The sequence below is a fragment of the Uloborus diversus genome, chromosome 5 (assembly GCF_026930045.1).
Source record: "Uloborus diversus isolate 005 chromosome 5, Udiv.v.3.1, whole genome shotgun sequence".
Taxonomy (NCBI): domain Eukaryota; kingdom Metazoa; phylum Arthropoda; class Arachnida; order Araneae; family Uloboridae; genus Uloborus; species Uloborus diversus.
This window is the reverse complement of record NC_072735.1, coordinates 43,998,425-44,016,498: the sequence shown is the minus strand read 5'-3', so window position 1 is coordinate 44,016,498 and position 18,074 is coordinate 43,998,425. Positions and strand designations below refer to the sequence as shown.

The 18,074-nt window shown below is 33.7% G+C and overlaps 1 protein-coding gene across 1 annotated transcript in view; it reads left to right on the top strand.

Annotated features, from left to right (window-relative positions):
• Positions 1-18,074, top strand: part of LOC129222891 (uncharacterized) — a 201,676-nt gene that overhangs the window by 136,324 nt on the left and 47,278 nt on the right. Inside the window, 6 exon segments of the mRNA XM_054857455.1 lie at positions 4,863-5,870; positions 6,284-6,524; positions 6,567-6,754; positions 6,875-7,324; positions 9,461-9,785; positions 10,849-11,019. Coding sequence (XP_054713430.1) covers positions 4,863-5,870; positions 6,284-6,524; positions 6,567-6,754; positions 6,875-7,324; positions 9,461-9,785; positions 10,849-11,019 — 2,383 coding nt within the window.

Below are 18,074 nucleotides of genomic sequence, written 5' to 3'. Positions count from 1 at the left end.
TCTGCTTGAAAATAGTTACGAAAATGGCCAAAATATGCCATAAAATTTCATAAGTATTTATGATGTGAGGTACGTTCTTTATATGTGTGAACTAATATGTAATATCTGATCCGCGGGAAGCATTCGATCTTGATAGTGGTAATTTAAAAATTTGATTTTTCTTGGCGGTAATTTATTAAAAAACTGTAAAAATGTGAATTGTTTGCTTGTTTTTTTACCGACGGCAGTTAAAAATAAAATAAAATTTTACCTTACTTTCTAAAATCAATGGCGGTTGGCGGACAGACGGGTGGCGGCTTAAGGAAGGAATTTATTTTTTGGCCTACTTACCCGTAAAAGTAACGCAAAACAAAAAAGAAGGGAAAAAAATACAGAAACAAAAAATAGTTTTTAATAAAAATTAAAATATTACGTTTTATAGACTTGACATTGACGCAAGTCAGAAATAAATATTACAGAATCAAAATAAAACGAATTCATAACGCAAATGTTTTTACCACCGCCTCTGGGTCGCTGGGAAAATGACAAACTCCCGACTCCAACTTCGACTCCTATATTTTTAGGGGTTGTCTCCGACTCCTGTATTCCAAAAAAAAAAAAAAAAATACTACGCCGACTCAGACTCTGACTCCGCAGTCTTGCCAGATTTTCATAAACCGAAGGAAAACGACCAACTCAGAATTTTGAAATTTCAATGTCTTCCACTTTTGCTTTATAAAATGCTTTTCTTTACCCTCAAATCAGTCCGATTCTGACTGCGCGACTCACAACAACTCCGACTTCCACAGTTCTAGTTTTTACTGCGAAATAACTATTGTTGATACGGTTTCTTTTAATTTTCGATACAAAGTGTTCCTTAATTTATTGGGACATCGTTTTTATCGGACAAAAAGAGCTGTACAGACGATTTTGACGAAAATTATTTATTCAAGAGGACATTTTATTACTATTTATGCATTTTCTACCCATTATTTTTGTTATTTTTTTACAACAAGGAAAAAATAAACCAGAGGAGCTTTATTTTCACCAACAAAAAAGAACTACAAACGATTTTTCTTCTTTCTTTTTTTTTTTTTTTTTTTTTTTTGTAAATAAAATGTATTTATTTTTATGAGATTTTATTTTTTACTTCTTCTAAATCTTCTCTTTTTTTTAATGTGCTATCGACATAGTTTAAATAATGATACTACTTTATTTTTCGTTTGCTTACTTTTTACTTATCTAATTCATCAGATGAGACAGGCATAGTTCATTTTAGGAATCAGCTTCCCACGTAAAAATGTATTTTTGCCATAATTTGCACTTTTATACGATTGAGAGAATATTGACCGAATTCTAGATAGCCGATGTTAGTTACAGGAAAGTAGGCGCGTTTTGTTCTGAGCAGAACATTTTGTTCTTTTCTTAATTGTGTTTTGATTACTATCTATATACAAGAGTTTTATTTATTTCGGTGATAAAAAGATGAGATAGATCCACAGTATCTCACTTGCTCAAAAAAATTTCCCGTCCAAACAATCATTCTTAAAGAATGAAAACGTCAAATCAAAAATTCCTGAACAAATTAAACGCAATTTTCCTGATTATCTTCTGCTGGCGGTATAAAAAAAAGACAAATCGCCAAATAATAATCAATGAGACATTTTTATCTCCGAATAAAAACAAAATTTTATTTCCTCGCAGTCGAGAAAAAAATTAAAAAAAAGTGGCAACCCTCTGAAACTTTATTCACGCTAATTTAAAAGAGATCGGGGGCCGTGGTAGCCTGATCGGTAGGGCATTGGACTCGGGGCCGGAGGGGCTCGGGTTCGATCCCCGCTGGTCGAAGACCCACCGTCGTCATTAAAGGGGACTGGGCGACGTTAAATATGCTCGTGGTCTCAATGTCCTCCAAGTGAAACGATACCTCTGGGGGTGCTAGTACCAGGTAGCTATTAGCTCTTGGACTAGTTCTAAATTCTCATTAACTGTTCGATCCGGTGATGGTGCTGCCATCTATCGGTATATAAAATAATGGAGGCAAGGCACTAGTATGCAGACCTCGACATAAATACAGTTGTAGTCAGTTGTGACTCTTGAATAGAAAAAATAAAAGAGATCGCTCAAACGGTAATTTTCCAATTTAAAATTCCTGTTCCATTAGGCTTAGCAGAACTTTTTAATTTTTCACCGGTGATTTTACAGCTTTTTTTTTCTTTTTTTTGAAATTCGAAGGAAATGAAGGAACTCTACGAGAGTTTTTCGCAGGCTTTTGAATGGGACCTGAATCAAATAAATCGGATTATTATTTCGGGTAGAAAGAATCATTTAATGCAAATTTCGGGCACTAAAACTAAAATTCGAACGGTTTGATTCATTTTTGGCGTTGGACCCCCCCCCCCCCTCCCTACGTTCCTTCTCGGGTGCCCAAGTAACTCCCTGCCAAATTTGGTCCAGATCCGAAGAAAACTGGATTTGTACAGGAAACATACACATATATATATATATATATATATATATTCTTTGTTTTATTTATGCAGATTACCTAAAAGTTTGAACAAAGGAAATTTAATGATATTTTTCTTCTCCCCATCCTTTTTGCATAATGCAATTATTTTCAACATGTAATAAATCATTACCAACAAAGGAAAAAAAATACTGTGAATTATTTAAATATATCATCTGCAATTGAGTCTGTGGAATACATTTCATTTATTTTTTAAAATGTATTGCTGAGTTTAATAGTGAACATATAACTGTGATACTGAACATGTAAGTTTTTATTCTCAAAATGTTTAGTTACCTGTACGAATAGTAGATGGCAGCACAATTCACGGTTTGGCAACGGTCCCATCGGTATTTTGACCAACTACAGGACTACAGCAGTGCTAAAAAAAACTCCTTTTATTTAAGGATTACTGAACTTCATGCGCATAATGACCATGCTTACGGCTTATACAGACTTACGATTGCATGAAAAATGCCGAGAAAAGGGTAAAGTAAAGAGAGAATCCGAGTTTTCACCATATTTCTGATGAGGAACCAAAGAGGTTAACCCATGAAAATACGATAATAAAGAGAGTATTTAGTATCAAATGAATCGTTCATCATTCTTTTACGACATTTTTTAGTTAAAAACTTAAAAAACTCTCTTATTTTTTAATTTTTAAATAAAAAGAAGAGTTTTGTAGGCCGCAAAAAAGCAAGTGTTATTACAGGGGTGCCCACAATTGGGGAAACGCTGAAGTTGCGTCATCTTATTTTTGGGGGTGGGGGAAGGGTTACTATTTTTATTGATTTATTTTTAACTTATTTTTTTTATTGTATTCTGTTTATATTTCATTTCATGTATTTATTCAGTTTGTTTGTGTGTCTCTCATTGGCGTAGCACTGAACTTTTCTAATAAAATAATAATGACAATAGTAATAATAATAATAGTAATTAATAAATAAATAAAAAATATTTACAAAAAATTAAATGTAATAAAAGAAAAGAGAACTTAAAAATAAAAAAATATATAATTAATAGTTAAAAAAGTAAATAAAATAAAAAATAAAGCAAAAAATGAAATAAATAAAAAAGGGAAAGAGTTTTTTTTTGGGGGGGGAGGGGAATTTGTGCCATTGAACTTGGGAGGGATGGGTACTCCTGTGTTAATATACGCTGTAGCACCGGAGTTTCGTCTGCTACACTTCCCACAATGCACTGCAGTGACGATTTTGACCCGCAGTGACGTCAGGTGAATACTGTCCATTGCTCGTTCTTGCGTAAGGTTGTTTAAAATACTCTTCGAGTTTTGAAAATGTTTTGCTATTTTAGTGTGTGCATTGTTAAAAATGGTAACATTAATTTTTTTTTTTGAGCAATCACGATTGCTTATTGTTCTCATTTGACTGTTTTTGGCGTCTTTTGATTTTTCCCACCGCCACCCTCCGCACCATCACCGTCGAAGGGCTCCTCACGATGCTGCTCCTATAGCGAAAGCCGTCTTCAGGTTGCATCCATGTCCTACACACACGCGCATACATACACAACTACAACACGCACACACACACACACATACACATACACACACATACACCTACACACACATACACACACATACACAAACACATACACACACGCATACATACAGACATCCAAACGCACACACACACAAACACATACACATACAGACACACACACATACACACAACTACCCACACATTCATGCCTGCACAGAGACACAAACACATATGCCTACACACGCATACACATACACCTCACACACACATTCATACACACAACTACCCACACACTTATGCCAGCACACAGACACAAACACACATGCCTACACACACATACACATAACCCCTACACACAAACACATACCCCCACACATCAATACACCTGCCTACATACACACACTCGTGATTACGAAAAACATAATTTGAATTCAAGCATGGCCCCACTGAATACTTAAGCGCCAGCGCATTCAGTGGGGCCATGATTCAAGATGTTGTTAAATTATGATGCATTTATCTTTACCATTGTGGCACTACAGTACTTTTACTATTTGAAATGGTCGTTGCTGTAGTTTCGTTATAGTTTCGTTTTGTTGTCCTTTTCTAAATAAATACAAGTAAAAATGCATCTGGATCTCTAATTATTCTTCAAGAAACGTAACAAATTCACGGAGCTCGCTTAACATGGTAGCAGAAGCAGTAGTTATTGAAAACTATCGAAGATCAAGAAGATTTGTTAGTAAGTTGCTTTAGAAACAGTGATATATAAGAGAAAGAAACCTAATATGGCGTATGCAAGAAGTAGTGATATTGGTATACCACTTTTCGATGGTTCAGATTACTTTAATTGGAAAACACGAATGATGAAATTTTTGCAGTTCAAAAAGTGTAAGGAAGTGGTTCAGCGGACAGTTATTGCTAACGATGATGGAGCAAAATGGGAAGAAAAAGATGTTCAAGCAACAAATTATATTTATGGCGCTATCACAAATAAGCAATTGGAATACATCCATGAATGCGATTCTGCGTTTGAAATTATCGCCAAATATGACACAATGTATTTGAAAACTTTCACTTCTTTGCAAATTGTACGTAGAAATAATTTAGAAAATGTGAAGTTAAAGAATTACCCAGATTTAAGTTTATTTTTCGATGACTTTGAAAAGTGTGTGAACGACCTTAAACAAGCCGGTGCTACCGTAACGGAACAAGAGAAATTGAATTATATGCTAAGAGCATTACCATCAAACTACAGCCATATTGGCGATTTAACCGACGTTTTACCGGAAAAGGATAGAACAGCTGAATATTTGAAAAGAAAAATTAAAGCGAAATCGCTCGAGGAGAAAAATGATTGTGACGAACGTGCGCCAATGGAAAGATCAAATGCTTTTAAAATTGAAACAAAGAAATCGGGCCCACGAGGAAATATTTGTTACAATTGTGGAAAAGCTGGACATATTAAAAAGAACTGTTGGTATGGCAACAGCAAAATGAATTATCATGGCAGGGGTTACAAAAATTATAGTGGACGAAGCCTTGCAAATAATCAGGAACGAAGTCAAAGTTTTGGTAATCATCGCGCACGTGGAGCGAACTTTAACCACAGTGTAAATAATAATCAGTTAGAAGAAAGTTTCCATTCTACAATAATTGAAAGCAACATGTCAAGCTCTGATGAAAGTATTATGACAAAGAGAAATGAAATTAACTGGTTGCTGGACAGTGCGTGTACCGATCATATAATAAATAGTGATGAATATTTTGAAGAGCAAGTAACATTGAAGGACCCAATTAAAGTAAAAGTTGGAGACGGAAGGTTGTTAGAAGCGACAAAGGTTGGAAATATTAAAGTCTCTTTTCCCGTTTTTGACAATGAATCGAAAGTAACTTTGAAAAATGTACTTTATGTTAAAGAAATGAAGGCAAATTTATTAAGTTATTCGAAGATTACTGACAATCATAAAATAGTTTCAAAAAGACGGTTCTCAAAAATTTATAATTTTGATGGCACATTATTAGCAATAGCGAAGAAAGATGAAAGATTATATAAAATAGTAAGTTATGTTTCAAATAATAAAATATTTGCGAATGTTACCAATAAAACACTAACATTAAAGGAAAAGCTGCATCGTACATTTGGACATGTAAATTTTAAATATTTGGACATGTAAATTTTAAATATTTGGACATTATGTGTAAAAATCACTTATTAGAAGGGATACCTAAAGAAATAGAAGCAGAATTTATGAAGTGCGCTATATGTATTGAAAACAAAATGCATAATTTACCCTTTAAGGATAATAGAAGAAGAGCTGAAGATATATTAGAGATTGTACACACTGATGTAAATGGACCTCACAGAACTACTGGATGCAATGGGGAAAAATACTTCGTTACTTTTATCGATGATTATAGCAGATTGGCAAAAGTTTGGTGTATTAAGTCGAAGGATCAAGTCTTTGATTGTTTTACGGAATATGTAAATGAAGTTCAAAATTTAACTGGAAAGATAATAAAAGAGTTGAGGTGCAATAATGGTAAATAATGTATGAATAACAAGATATATACCTTTGCAAAAGAAAAAGGAATACAGATAAAGCCATGTCCACCATATGTACACGAATTGAACGGCACAGCCGAAAGATATAACAGAACAATAATGAATATGGCTAGATGTCTCCTAGCAGAAGCAAAAGTTGATCGGCGTTATTGGCCTGAAGTAGTTGAAACAGCTGTTTATCTGAAAAACAGGACATTGACAAATACTGTACAGAGGAAGACACCAAATGAAATATTTTTTGACAAAAAACCTTCTGCAAAAAAATTAAAACTATATGGCAGTCAAGTGTATGTCAGAGTACCAGGTGAACAAAGAGAAACCAAATAGGATAAAAAGGCTGTATTTGGAATTTTGCTTGGATATACGGAAGTTGGATACAGAGTTTTGGTCAATAATAGAATAATAGTTGCCAGGCATGTTGACATTTTTGAAGAAGATATTATGTGTGTAAATTGTGGTGATGAAGACAACAGTCATGATACAAATGATAGGACACTATCTGAAGAAGTGTCAAATGGGCAAAGTAATAAAAAGAGTTTCAAAGACAATGCAAAAAATGATGATGAAATTAAAAGTCAAACGAGACCGAAAAGGCAAGTCAAACCACCCGTTCGATTCGATGAAGAATTCGGATATTATTGTGTTTATGTGAATTTTTGTGATGCTACAATTCCAGTTAACTTCGAGGAGGCGATAAAATGCAATGAGGCTATTCAACGGAAAGAGGCAAAGGTCATAGATATGAACATTCTTGTCAAAAATAATTCTTGGACACTAGTGAGTAAACCAGATGATAAAGACACTGTGTATGTGAAATAGGTGTTCAAAAGAAAACCAGGAGATACTACTGATAGGAAGTCAACTACCGGATTTGTAATTGAATTATTTGGAAATCCTGTTTATTGGAAATCTAAAAAACAAAATTGCGTAGCTAATACATCTACCTTTGCAGAATACATTTCATTATCTGAAGTTGTGACAGAAGTAAACTTTGTATGAAATGTTGTTAATGATATTATTGTTGAAATTCTTAAGATAGATTCTGAGTCAAACGTTGCTGATATCTTTACTAAGTCGTTAGGAAAAATTAAATTTACCAAATTCAGAAAAATGTTGAAATTGATATAAATTTTGTTTTTGGTAGAAAACGAAATTGTATTTATGTTTAGTTCAACGTTTTGGATTTATATGTATAAAAAAAAAAGTATATTATTTAATAATTTGGACATTTTGTGCAAAAACGTTGAACGTAGTAAAAAAAAATATATATATATATATATATATATATATATATATATATATATATATATATATATATATATATATTTCTGTTATGTTTGTAATTGGTAAAGATAATTGTAAGGAGGCGTGTTAAATTATGATACATTTATCTTTACCATTGTGGCAACACAGTACTTTTGCTATTTGAAATGATCGTTGCTGTAGTTTCGTTATATTTTCGTTGTTGTCCTTTTCTAAATAAATACAAGTAAAAATGCATCTGGATCTCTAATTATTCTTCAAGCAACATAACAAATTCACGGAGCTCGCTTAACAGATGTTAAAGTTCAATTTTTTTGAGCAATCACGATTGCTTATTGTTCTCATTTGACTGTTTTGATGTCCTTTGATTTTATTTTCCCACCGCCACCCTCCGCAGCATCACCGTCGACTGGGTCCTCACGATGCTGCTCCTATAGCGAAAGCCGTCACCAGGTTGCACCCATGTCCTACACACACGCGCATACATACACAACCACACACACACATACACACACAAACACACACATACACCTACACACACATACACACACGCATACATACAGACACCTAAACATACACACACACAAAAACATACACACAACTACTTACACATTCATGCATACATACAGACACCTACACACACAAAAACATACATACACGCAACTACCCACACATTCATGCCTGCACACAGATACAAACACATATGCCTACACATACATACACATACCCTCTACACACAAACACACATACCCCCCACACACAAACACACACGCCTACATACACACACTCGTGATTGCGAAAAACATAATTTGAATTCAAGATGTCAAAATTCAAATTAATTTTTTTTTGCAATGTAAAGATACGACTTGGCAACTATCGATTACAGTGTTCAGCTTCAGGAGTTGATTAAAAATATCACGACCATTCGCGTTAGTCAAAGGGCTTTTGTTTAAAAAAAAAAACATTTAACATGTTGTGCATATAATATTACGTTATATTTTCTGACAATTTTTAGTTTTTAATTTTTAAAGAGAGCCCAGAGAATTCATTTTAAGATGTTGGAAAAACTATAAATATATAACGCACTGAAGTTAGAAGACAAAATCGGAAAAAAATTTCAAATATAATTTTTCTAAAATATTATTCGAGTACAGGCCACTTTGGCAATCAGCATTTAGTACAGTATTCACTTTTCATGAACTTTTTTTTTTCTTTTTCCCCATCACTAAACTTTGGTCGTTTTAGACTCAATTTCATTAATTTCTCCAACGAACGAAATAAATTTCAAAACTTTTCCGTATAAGAAGTAATTTTTTTTTTTTGGAAGAAACAAAAGATGCTTAAAAAAAGATTTATCTGAAAACTGCACACATAGATGGCAGCACTAACAGTTGAAACGATGTGATGATATGAAAAAGGGCGGAATTTGCATTTTTCAACGCCTAACATTTTTAAGCAGGTCCGTTATTTCGCTAGGAGAGGGGTTGGGGGGGGGGGGGGGCAACCAGTGAAAATTGTACCAAAAAACTGCAAAAATCACACCCACTTGCATGTAAAAATACAAACATTAATTTCTCAAAACCAGGGAGGAGGGGGCTGCCAGCCCCTTAACTACCCCCAAATTGTTTCGTATTCATTGTGCATTTTGAGGAACATTACTTTAATCCTAATTTCTTTGCAGCTCCCCTTTCTGCTTCTGAACACAACTTTATTTCCCGAAATGCTACAACGTTTCTTTTGCGGCTGAATACTTGGAAAAGTGGAGGATGTCCTATAATGTTCTTTGCAGTTCAATACAAGCAACAAAGGCAGTTGGATTGGACAGTTTTATCATCTCGCATTGAACCAGATGAAGAATTTGTGAAAATTACTGATCTATCCCCAAGTACATGGTACAAAATTTTAGTAACAGCTCACAACAGTGTCGGACCCACTGAAGTTGAATATGCGACCTCAACATTAACACTGACGGGAGGTAAACAAATTCGAATTTAACGTACGCAATTTTGTTATTTTTACTAAAATTAAAACCTAATGTATGTGAATTTTTATAATATTTGTATAAGAGTACACATATGATGAGGTGGTACACAGGCCCGTATCTATAAATTTGCCCCCCCCCCTCCTGAAAAAAAAAAGGTTAGGACCCCTAACCGCTTGTATTGCTCTGTCCCCCTCCCCCCCTTCCCTCAAAAAAAAAATAAATAAATAAATAAACGAGTGCTTGTTTTACTTTATTCACTCCTTCAATATTTCTAATTAAATTTGAAACTCAATTGTTTAAATATTTTATTTATTATTATTATTGCTTTAAAATTTTTAACTTACTTGTTTAAATTTGTTTAGGTAGCTCGACTGATAAAAGTTTAAGAAAAAACGCATTTGACTATTGTTTACTACCTTGTCCAAGTTGGTTACAAATCACTGCATGAAAATACTTAAGTTGCAAACCAGCGGGAAATACCGAAATTTTGTATTTGTTTCAAAATAATTAGGCATGTTTTCTACAGAACATAAATATGCTTTTAATACGTTAATGAACTAATCTTATAAGAAGAAAAAAAAAGTGTTCACAACTGAAGGAATGCTTTTTAATCTGGCAATTGTTTTCCATATATTTCCTTGAGATAATTGGTGTAGGGATATAAATCTTTAGAACCTGTTATAAAGCTGTTGATCATCAAGCTATAAATCCCGGTCATAAATCTGTTGTAAAATGCTGTTTCTCTGAGTGCAGTTATACCATCTTATAAGGAGGGCAGCGTTGTAGATGCACTAATTCGCAAGGAATTGCAGACAGTGTTTCAGAGCTTCAAGAAGCCCTCTTTTTAATGCAGAAAAATATGACCTTTTTTAGATGCAAAGTCATCCGACAAAAGCCAGAGGGGGTTCATTGAAACCCTAAAACCCTGAAACATGTGTCTGCAACTTACAGAAAAATTGACCATTTATAATGTTGTTTTTCTTACTGTTTCTTTGTTGAACAAATTATTATTATTTTTTAAAAAATCATTTCCTATGATCTTATAATTCTCCAGGAACTATTGAACCTGAAATTGTCGGCGAAAAGGAACAACTTCGAAAATATAAGAGCTTATCTATTATTGTTCCCGTTAGCTGTGCTGTTATTGTTCTCATCGCTGTGTCGTTGGCTGTATTTTTCCTTGTTTGTAAGAAAAGAAGCACAAGAATGACGAATCAATACGAAGGTAAGCTCACAGCAGCTCTTGCGTTCATTCATATTTTTTTGTGTGCCAGTAATCTGCACAGATTGAAAAGTAAATTATTTTTATTTTTTCTAAGGCATAAAATAAAACATACAGTAGATATAAAATTTTAGAATCCGTTTAATTCGAACTTATTGCGACGTCGGGGAACTCGGCGTCAGAACGTTCGAATAATAGATCATATTCCTTTATAAACGTGTCCTGTACTTAACAACAGCTAAATCGTGGTTAAAAATGCATCATAAATATTACAGTAAAGAGAGAAATACTTTGTAGTGTAAAATATTGTTTATTTAATTAGCAGTAAACATAGAATATAAACAATATTTCGGTAAAATTAAGTAGGGTAGAATCCATGCCAATTTAACAAGGGCTGTTACATGATGGTCTCGGATTGTTTGTTTTTCTTTAATTTAACATGTGATAAAATTCATTAAAAAAAATAAGAAATACGTTTATTTTATTTATTTATTTATTTTTTTTTTTTTGTTTTGCCCCCCCCCCCCAAAAAAAAAAAAAAAAAAAAAAAAAACTTGGGCCGAGATAAAGGACTCCAAAGATGGCGGTATTGTTATGATTTCTCACTTGAGATTTTCGTCAAAATCTTTAAAATACATTTGTTGCGGTTTATTTTATTTAAAAGGCTATTTTTCCTTGTTTAAACATATGCAACATTTTGAAATGTGTGCTAAAATATTTATTTTGATTTTTCTCAAAAATGTCAATTTCAAAAATTTTCATTTTTTTTTTTTTTTCAGTTTGTTAGTACCTAGTTTCCACTTTTCCGTTTAACAGATTTTAGGAACTCTTTACACGTAACTGCTGACCTAAAAATTCAAAACAAAAAAAAAATCGCTACAAGTAGCCAGAAAACACTTTTAATTTAGTTATATAGCGAAACTTTCATTTTGAGTCTCCACATTATCCAGGAGTTTTATTTTTTATGAAAACAAGAACGCGATCTCCAGCCGATTCGCTGCATTTTCCCACGCAACCTTTCAACGTAGCGCCAAAAGAATGGTTGCGCAATGCCATCTTGTTCACACTTAATTCAGTATCCTGAATAAAATGGCGACTCAAAATGGAAGTTTCGCTGTATGACTGAATTAAAAGTGTTTTCTGGTCATTTGCTGTGAAAAAAAAAAGAAAAAAATTTTGAATTTTCAGGTCTTCCTTTGCGTAAAAGTTCATTAAAAACCCTCATTTTTTCAAATGCCTCTAAAATCTGTTAAACGAAAAAGTGGAAGCTCTCCTTTGCAGGGAACGTAGTGCTCAGTGGTGCTAATAAACTGTAAAAAAAATGAAATTTTTTAAAATTGACCTATTTGAGAGAAAAAAATGATTTTAAACTTGTTTTTTCAAAAGACTGTGGGGGGAAAAACAAACCCTCACATTTTAAAACGTTGCATATGTTTTTAAACAAGAAAAAATATCCTTAAAAAAACCGCAACAAAATATGTTATACCTTCTCTGCGATAATGTATTTTCCACTCAAGCGGCTGCGACGTAATATTACGTCAACGAATTTATATGTCATTAGCGGCAGCGACGTAATATTACGTTCGAAGCGTTCCGCTTTCCTGCAGAACACCAGAGGTTTTTCCCCTCGTGGGAAGTGAAGGGTGAAGGAATTGATGAACAGTAGGGGGTGTGAGGCATCCGCCGCTCCTTTGTATACCCTCTGTGTGAATTTCTCCCCAGTCAGGAATTAATAGAGCATGATTTTCAACAGTCCTGTTTCTTTTGAAATAACTGTGCAATGTGGAGTTTATAGTTCTTTATGCTTGCAAGTTTGTGAAGAAATGTAATTAAAAATTGTTGCAATTACTTATAATGGCAGTTTTAATATTTGAATAAGTTTGATTATGTAGGAAAATCTCTGAAATTGATGAAAGGTCTTATAAATTACACAATCAAAATTGATTGAGCTGGAATGTAAAATTTGACATCCTTAATTCTTCAGTTAGGGGAGGGTGGTCCAAAGCGGGTAAATTTTCAAAGAACGCTCGAAAATTATAGTTTTTGTACTTTTTATCGCAACAATTTCGAGTTTATTTTCTTGCAGGTTTCTTGAACTTCAAAATAAAAAATTATTTTTTTGCTAATTTTAAACCCAATATTTATTTATTATCAAACATTTCAAACATTTGAAAAACCCACTTTTCTCTACCAGGAAGCCCGAAAACTAACAGTGATTTGATACATTTGCCAATCAAATATGAAGTTATAAATGTTTAAAATAATTGACTAGTTACCTGCCATTACAAAAATAAATAAATAAAAAATTGTACTTATCCAATTGAAAGTCAGCACAATTCTTTATAAAACATAAAGAAATAACTGATTAAATTAATAAACTAATTGCCAGCCTAAAAAACAACTTTTTAATGTTATACATTTAATACTGAAATAGAAAACCTAAGTCAGCACTGGTGCTAAGAAATTATAAATAAATGTATGATCAAATCCTAACCCGTTTTGCCCGAAGGCACGTTTTTCATTTCAATAATTATAACCTTAAATTTAAAAAATAAACAAAAGAAATGACTATCGTAGTTTGTAGGTAGGTGGTGTCAAAATAACGTAATATTATTGACAGTAAAAAAGAAAAGAAAAAAAAAGCTGGTGTTTGCCAAATCACAAGTTACAAAACTTCACTTCATCCCGCTTCACTGCTGATTCGCTGGAACTGATTAAAACTCAGGGGTATTTATGTAAACACGACATACGTATGCATTGCCATTTATACACCATGGGGAGGCATACGAAGGCCTATCCGCTTTTCGCGTCCTACCCACTTTGGGCCACCCTCCCCTATTGCAGAACTAAGAACTAATATTATTTCTGATTTTGAGTGTGCTTGAAAAACTCTTGCAGAAATGCTTTTATAGTAATTTTCATAGTAAATCTTTAACTCGTATAAAGGTACTACAATTCTGTTACAACGAAGTTCAATGAGCCGAAAGTTTTATTCGTAGTTACGGGAATTTAGCCGCAATGGAATTCAAGCAGTATAATAGAATTTTTAACGAGACTAAACCCTTATTTTGTTGCATTTGTATTCGCTTATGAGGTATTCCGTTTTTGAGCAATGAAAAGTTTGACGGCATCATATTTACGGTTATATATGTTTAGAAATAATTGTATTACGTATTTTAATGTTTTGAAGACCAAATTTAGATTAAAAAATCTGAACTTATCAAATTTTCTAAATATTTATGCATTTTAAAACCATAAAGAATATTCCGAAGCATTCCTACAAAATTATGCACAGCCAATATGCTTGATTTCTGGCAGTAACATACCTAGAAAAAAAAAAACACAACAGTTTCCGGCTAAAAGTCAGTAACCCTTCCGAAGTTAACATGGAATCTTTCTGAAGAATTCAGAAACTTTCTCAATAAAAGACATTGACGTTTTTGGAAGAAATCAGGAACTCTCTAAGAAAACTTTTTATGTTTTTATACTGCATAGAAATAGCTTGTCAGCTCCCTGATTTACCAGGAAAACGCCTGAAGCACTTTAGCAACTAGGGCCGAAGTTAGTGCAGAATTGAAAGCTAAAACCTAACACTTTACTTGCTTGCAACTCTTGGAAGGCTACAATATTCCCATACCCCGATCATACGATTGTCAAGGTACTGAAAAAAGTTATTTAAATCAAGGATATCGTTGAACCGAGAAGCATCGACATTCAATGCAGTCAAATCCGGGCCAATAAAATGTATCGTTAAATTGAGCAAATAGTTAAATCGAAGTTATACTGTACTTCAATGCAGTTAATAAAAGTATGTTTCAGTTGCATGAATGTGTACTAAAATGTGGTTCGAATGTAATCCGGTGTACAGGAACTGTATTAAAATATATTCTGAATTATAATATGCTATAAAGAAAATGAACCAAATGTGTTCTGCTCAAGTTATTTGCTTTGTTAAAACTTGGAAACTCATTTGAACAAAGATTGGAAGCACATTTGAGAATAGATTGGTGACAATTTGAAAACAGATTTTGAATACATCTTGAAGCACTTGTGCTTAAAAAATGTACTTTAAAAACTCTAAAAATGTCTGATGAAAACGAAAACGATGTTAATGACTGTGCATTATTCAGGGGAATAATTATTCTACTAATGAAAATATGTCCTTCATTTATAAACTAATTAGTTAACTAAGAACCCACGAATTTTAAAAGAAAGGATTTTTTTTTTGCTCTTGTGAGATTAGTGTAGAAATAATTCAGTTTTACAAGAGATGACATTTTTTCTATAGCTTTCTTGGGGAAGAGTGGAATGTAGTATCTTTCGAAAAACATGAAAAGCACCTTATTGCACCAGATGTCGAAATCTATAAGGACTTCAGTTTCTACTAATTCTATATTGAAAGGCAGACATGAGTAAAAAGAGCGAGGGCATTCACAATAGCTTTTATCAATGGGGGTCGTTCCTGGGGGACTTTCTACCTCACGTGTGTTTAGCAAGAGGGCTTGTCTCAATGGTCTAAGGTCATTTCTCACTGGTTTGTACTTAGAAATGCATAACGTATATGATACAGAGACCCAAATTTAATAAATAAAGCGATAGAATACTATTAGGGTTGACTGGGGTAATTGTGAATGGATTTGATGTTTTCAAAGAAAATTATTAGTAAAAAAAAGGGTGCTTAAGAATATTTTATTTTAGAACTTATATTCAAACTTTTACATCAATCAGAATGTTTCGCATAAATTTTTAACGAACTCCTTACAAAAATAAAAATATTGTGTGAGGAATTCACAATTCCCCAGAACGGATTTTTAAATCACGTGATTTTTGGGGTAATATAGGTGGTAGAGTGATAATAATAAAATCCCCGAGAAACTAGCGAATTTTATTTAGAGTTTTCTGCTTTATCTCTACTCAGGTTATGATTTCGAATCCCCTTCAACTGACGAACCTACCATTACCGTAACAGTGCTAATCAAAGTAGTTATTTGTTTTCATTTCGTTACTCCAAAAAATCTAGTTTTTCTATGATCTTGCCATACATTCACAATGTGTCTTCCTATTCCTTCATTCGTGTTTAGGGCAGAAAGAGCATAAGTCCGGGGCTTATACCCTTTCTGCACTAAACAAAAATTGTAACCCCTAAAACAAGTGTTTTGTTGTACAAGAATTGACTTCCCTGCTATACTACTCGATTTCTCTGCATACAAATATGGTAAAACCACAGTTAACTCACTGTTGTAAAAAACAAAAAAAGACTTATGCCCTTTCTGAAAAAATCGATTCAAGTGTAAGGTAAATTGTAATGTTAAATTTTTACATTTGGTGCATACCTCAAAATATTTTTTCTCGACTACAGCACTGTATATAGTGAGATCACGTTACAACGAATACTAATACAACGAAATTTCTGCTTCAGCGAAATTATTTTTTAGTTACAGGATAATTGCTGTTAAATTGCTTGAATTCCATTGCTACAAAGTTCCCGGTACAGCTAACACAATTTGTGGCCGCTTGAAATTCGTTGTAGCGGGATATTGCTGTATATGATTAAATTACAGCTCCCCCCTCCCCCAGAACGAGTCCTGAAAAATCAACAGGCGCATAGGCGTCACCGATTATGCCCATTTTTTAAGCCTTATTGCGGAATATGATGGTGTGCCTAATATAAAAGGTTCCTCATGTCTCGGTGGGGTGGGGGGGGGGAGGCTACGGATACAAACTACCCAATAACATTAATCAATAGATACTAAGAAAAAGCCAAAATTTTCATATTCACTTCTCAAAATTTCGGGGAGTAATTAAAAAAATTCATTAGCAATTTCATAACTGAATTAGTTAAGGGAATAATTTGTTGCAACATAACATACTAAGCTATTTAGAAAGGACAGAGATGAAGGAGTTTCCTTCCAATTTCATTTTTCGAATTGAAATCAATTTCAGCCTGCCTTTGGAAAGGGATATTTCAGTGATTCTTCTGAGGAAATTTTAAAGAAAAATGAAATTATAAACTATTTATCGGCATAGGTGGCGCGCTTACGAAGAGGAAAGGAAAAGGTTACCGCTTGCTAGAGGTAACTAATATTGTGGAGCAAAAAACAAACATGCCACATACTCAGAGCCTGATTACCGAAGGGGCATTCGGGACACAGGTCCTTCTTCTTAGATTTCAGGGGGGGGGGGGGTGAAATTCCCTTAATTTGTCATGTTAATTAAAACTTCAATCAGACTTGATTTCCCTCAGAATCTAGACTATCATGATATCATTGACATTTTTGCAAATGCTGAGACAAGGAAAAATTCTCATAATTGTTGACAAAAATTCCCCTTAAAAACTTGATCTCTTTGCAAATCTTAAAATCACTCAAAGTTTAGTCTGTATTTACTTTTAAAAGTTATATCATAGATAATTTTCATATTAACGGTTTGCTGCCACGGGCAAAGTTTAGCCACATCTTATGTAATTATCGTATACTATATCTCTTCAACTTTTTTAATGTATAATACTATATTGTGATATGAGGTACCACCAAATTTAGCATGGTTGTGCTAATGCGCCAGTATCGAAATATTTTATAGCTTCATTATGTAGAATAAGCGGGAATGGAGGGGGGGGGGGCGCACAAGATGATTTTCATCCCCAGTGTCTTCAAAAATCTTAGTCGGGCCCTAGGGGGGCCCTGAAATAGAACTGTGCCCCATGTCCAATAAAAGAATCATTGGACTCTGCACATACACGAGTCTAAAGTAATGAATCATAATGATTGAGTGTATCGTGTATGTCAGTGTGTGTCTAAGTGTTGATATATAATATTATACACACATACATGCGTTAACAGCTGCGTTGAAAAAGCATAGCAACGCGATGTTCGTTCAGAAATACTATGCCAAGCGTTGAGTATCTGTTTTCAATGTTTTTCAAATTCCTTCTCTTTGCATCCTTCTACAAATGACCGTCGAACACGCCTAGGGGCCAAGGAATGGGGGAGCATTAGAAGTCACTTGTGCGAATTAAAAGGCAGGCTTGGTCGAAGATAATCCTTGACACTTTCCAGGGG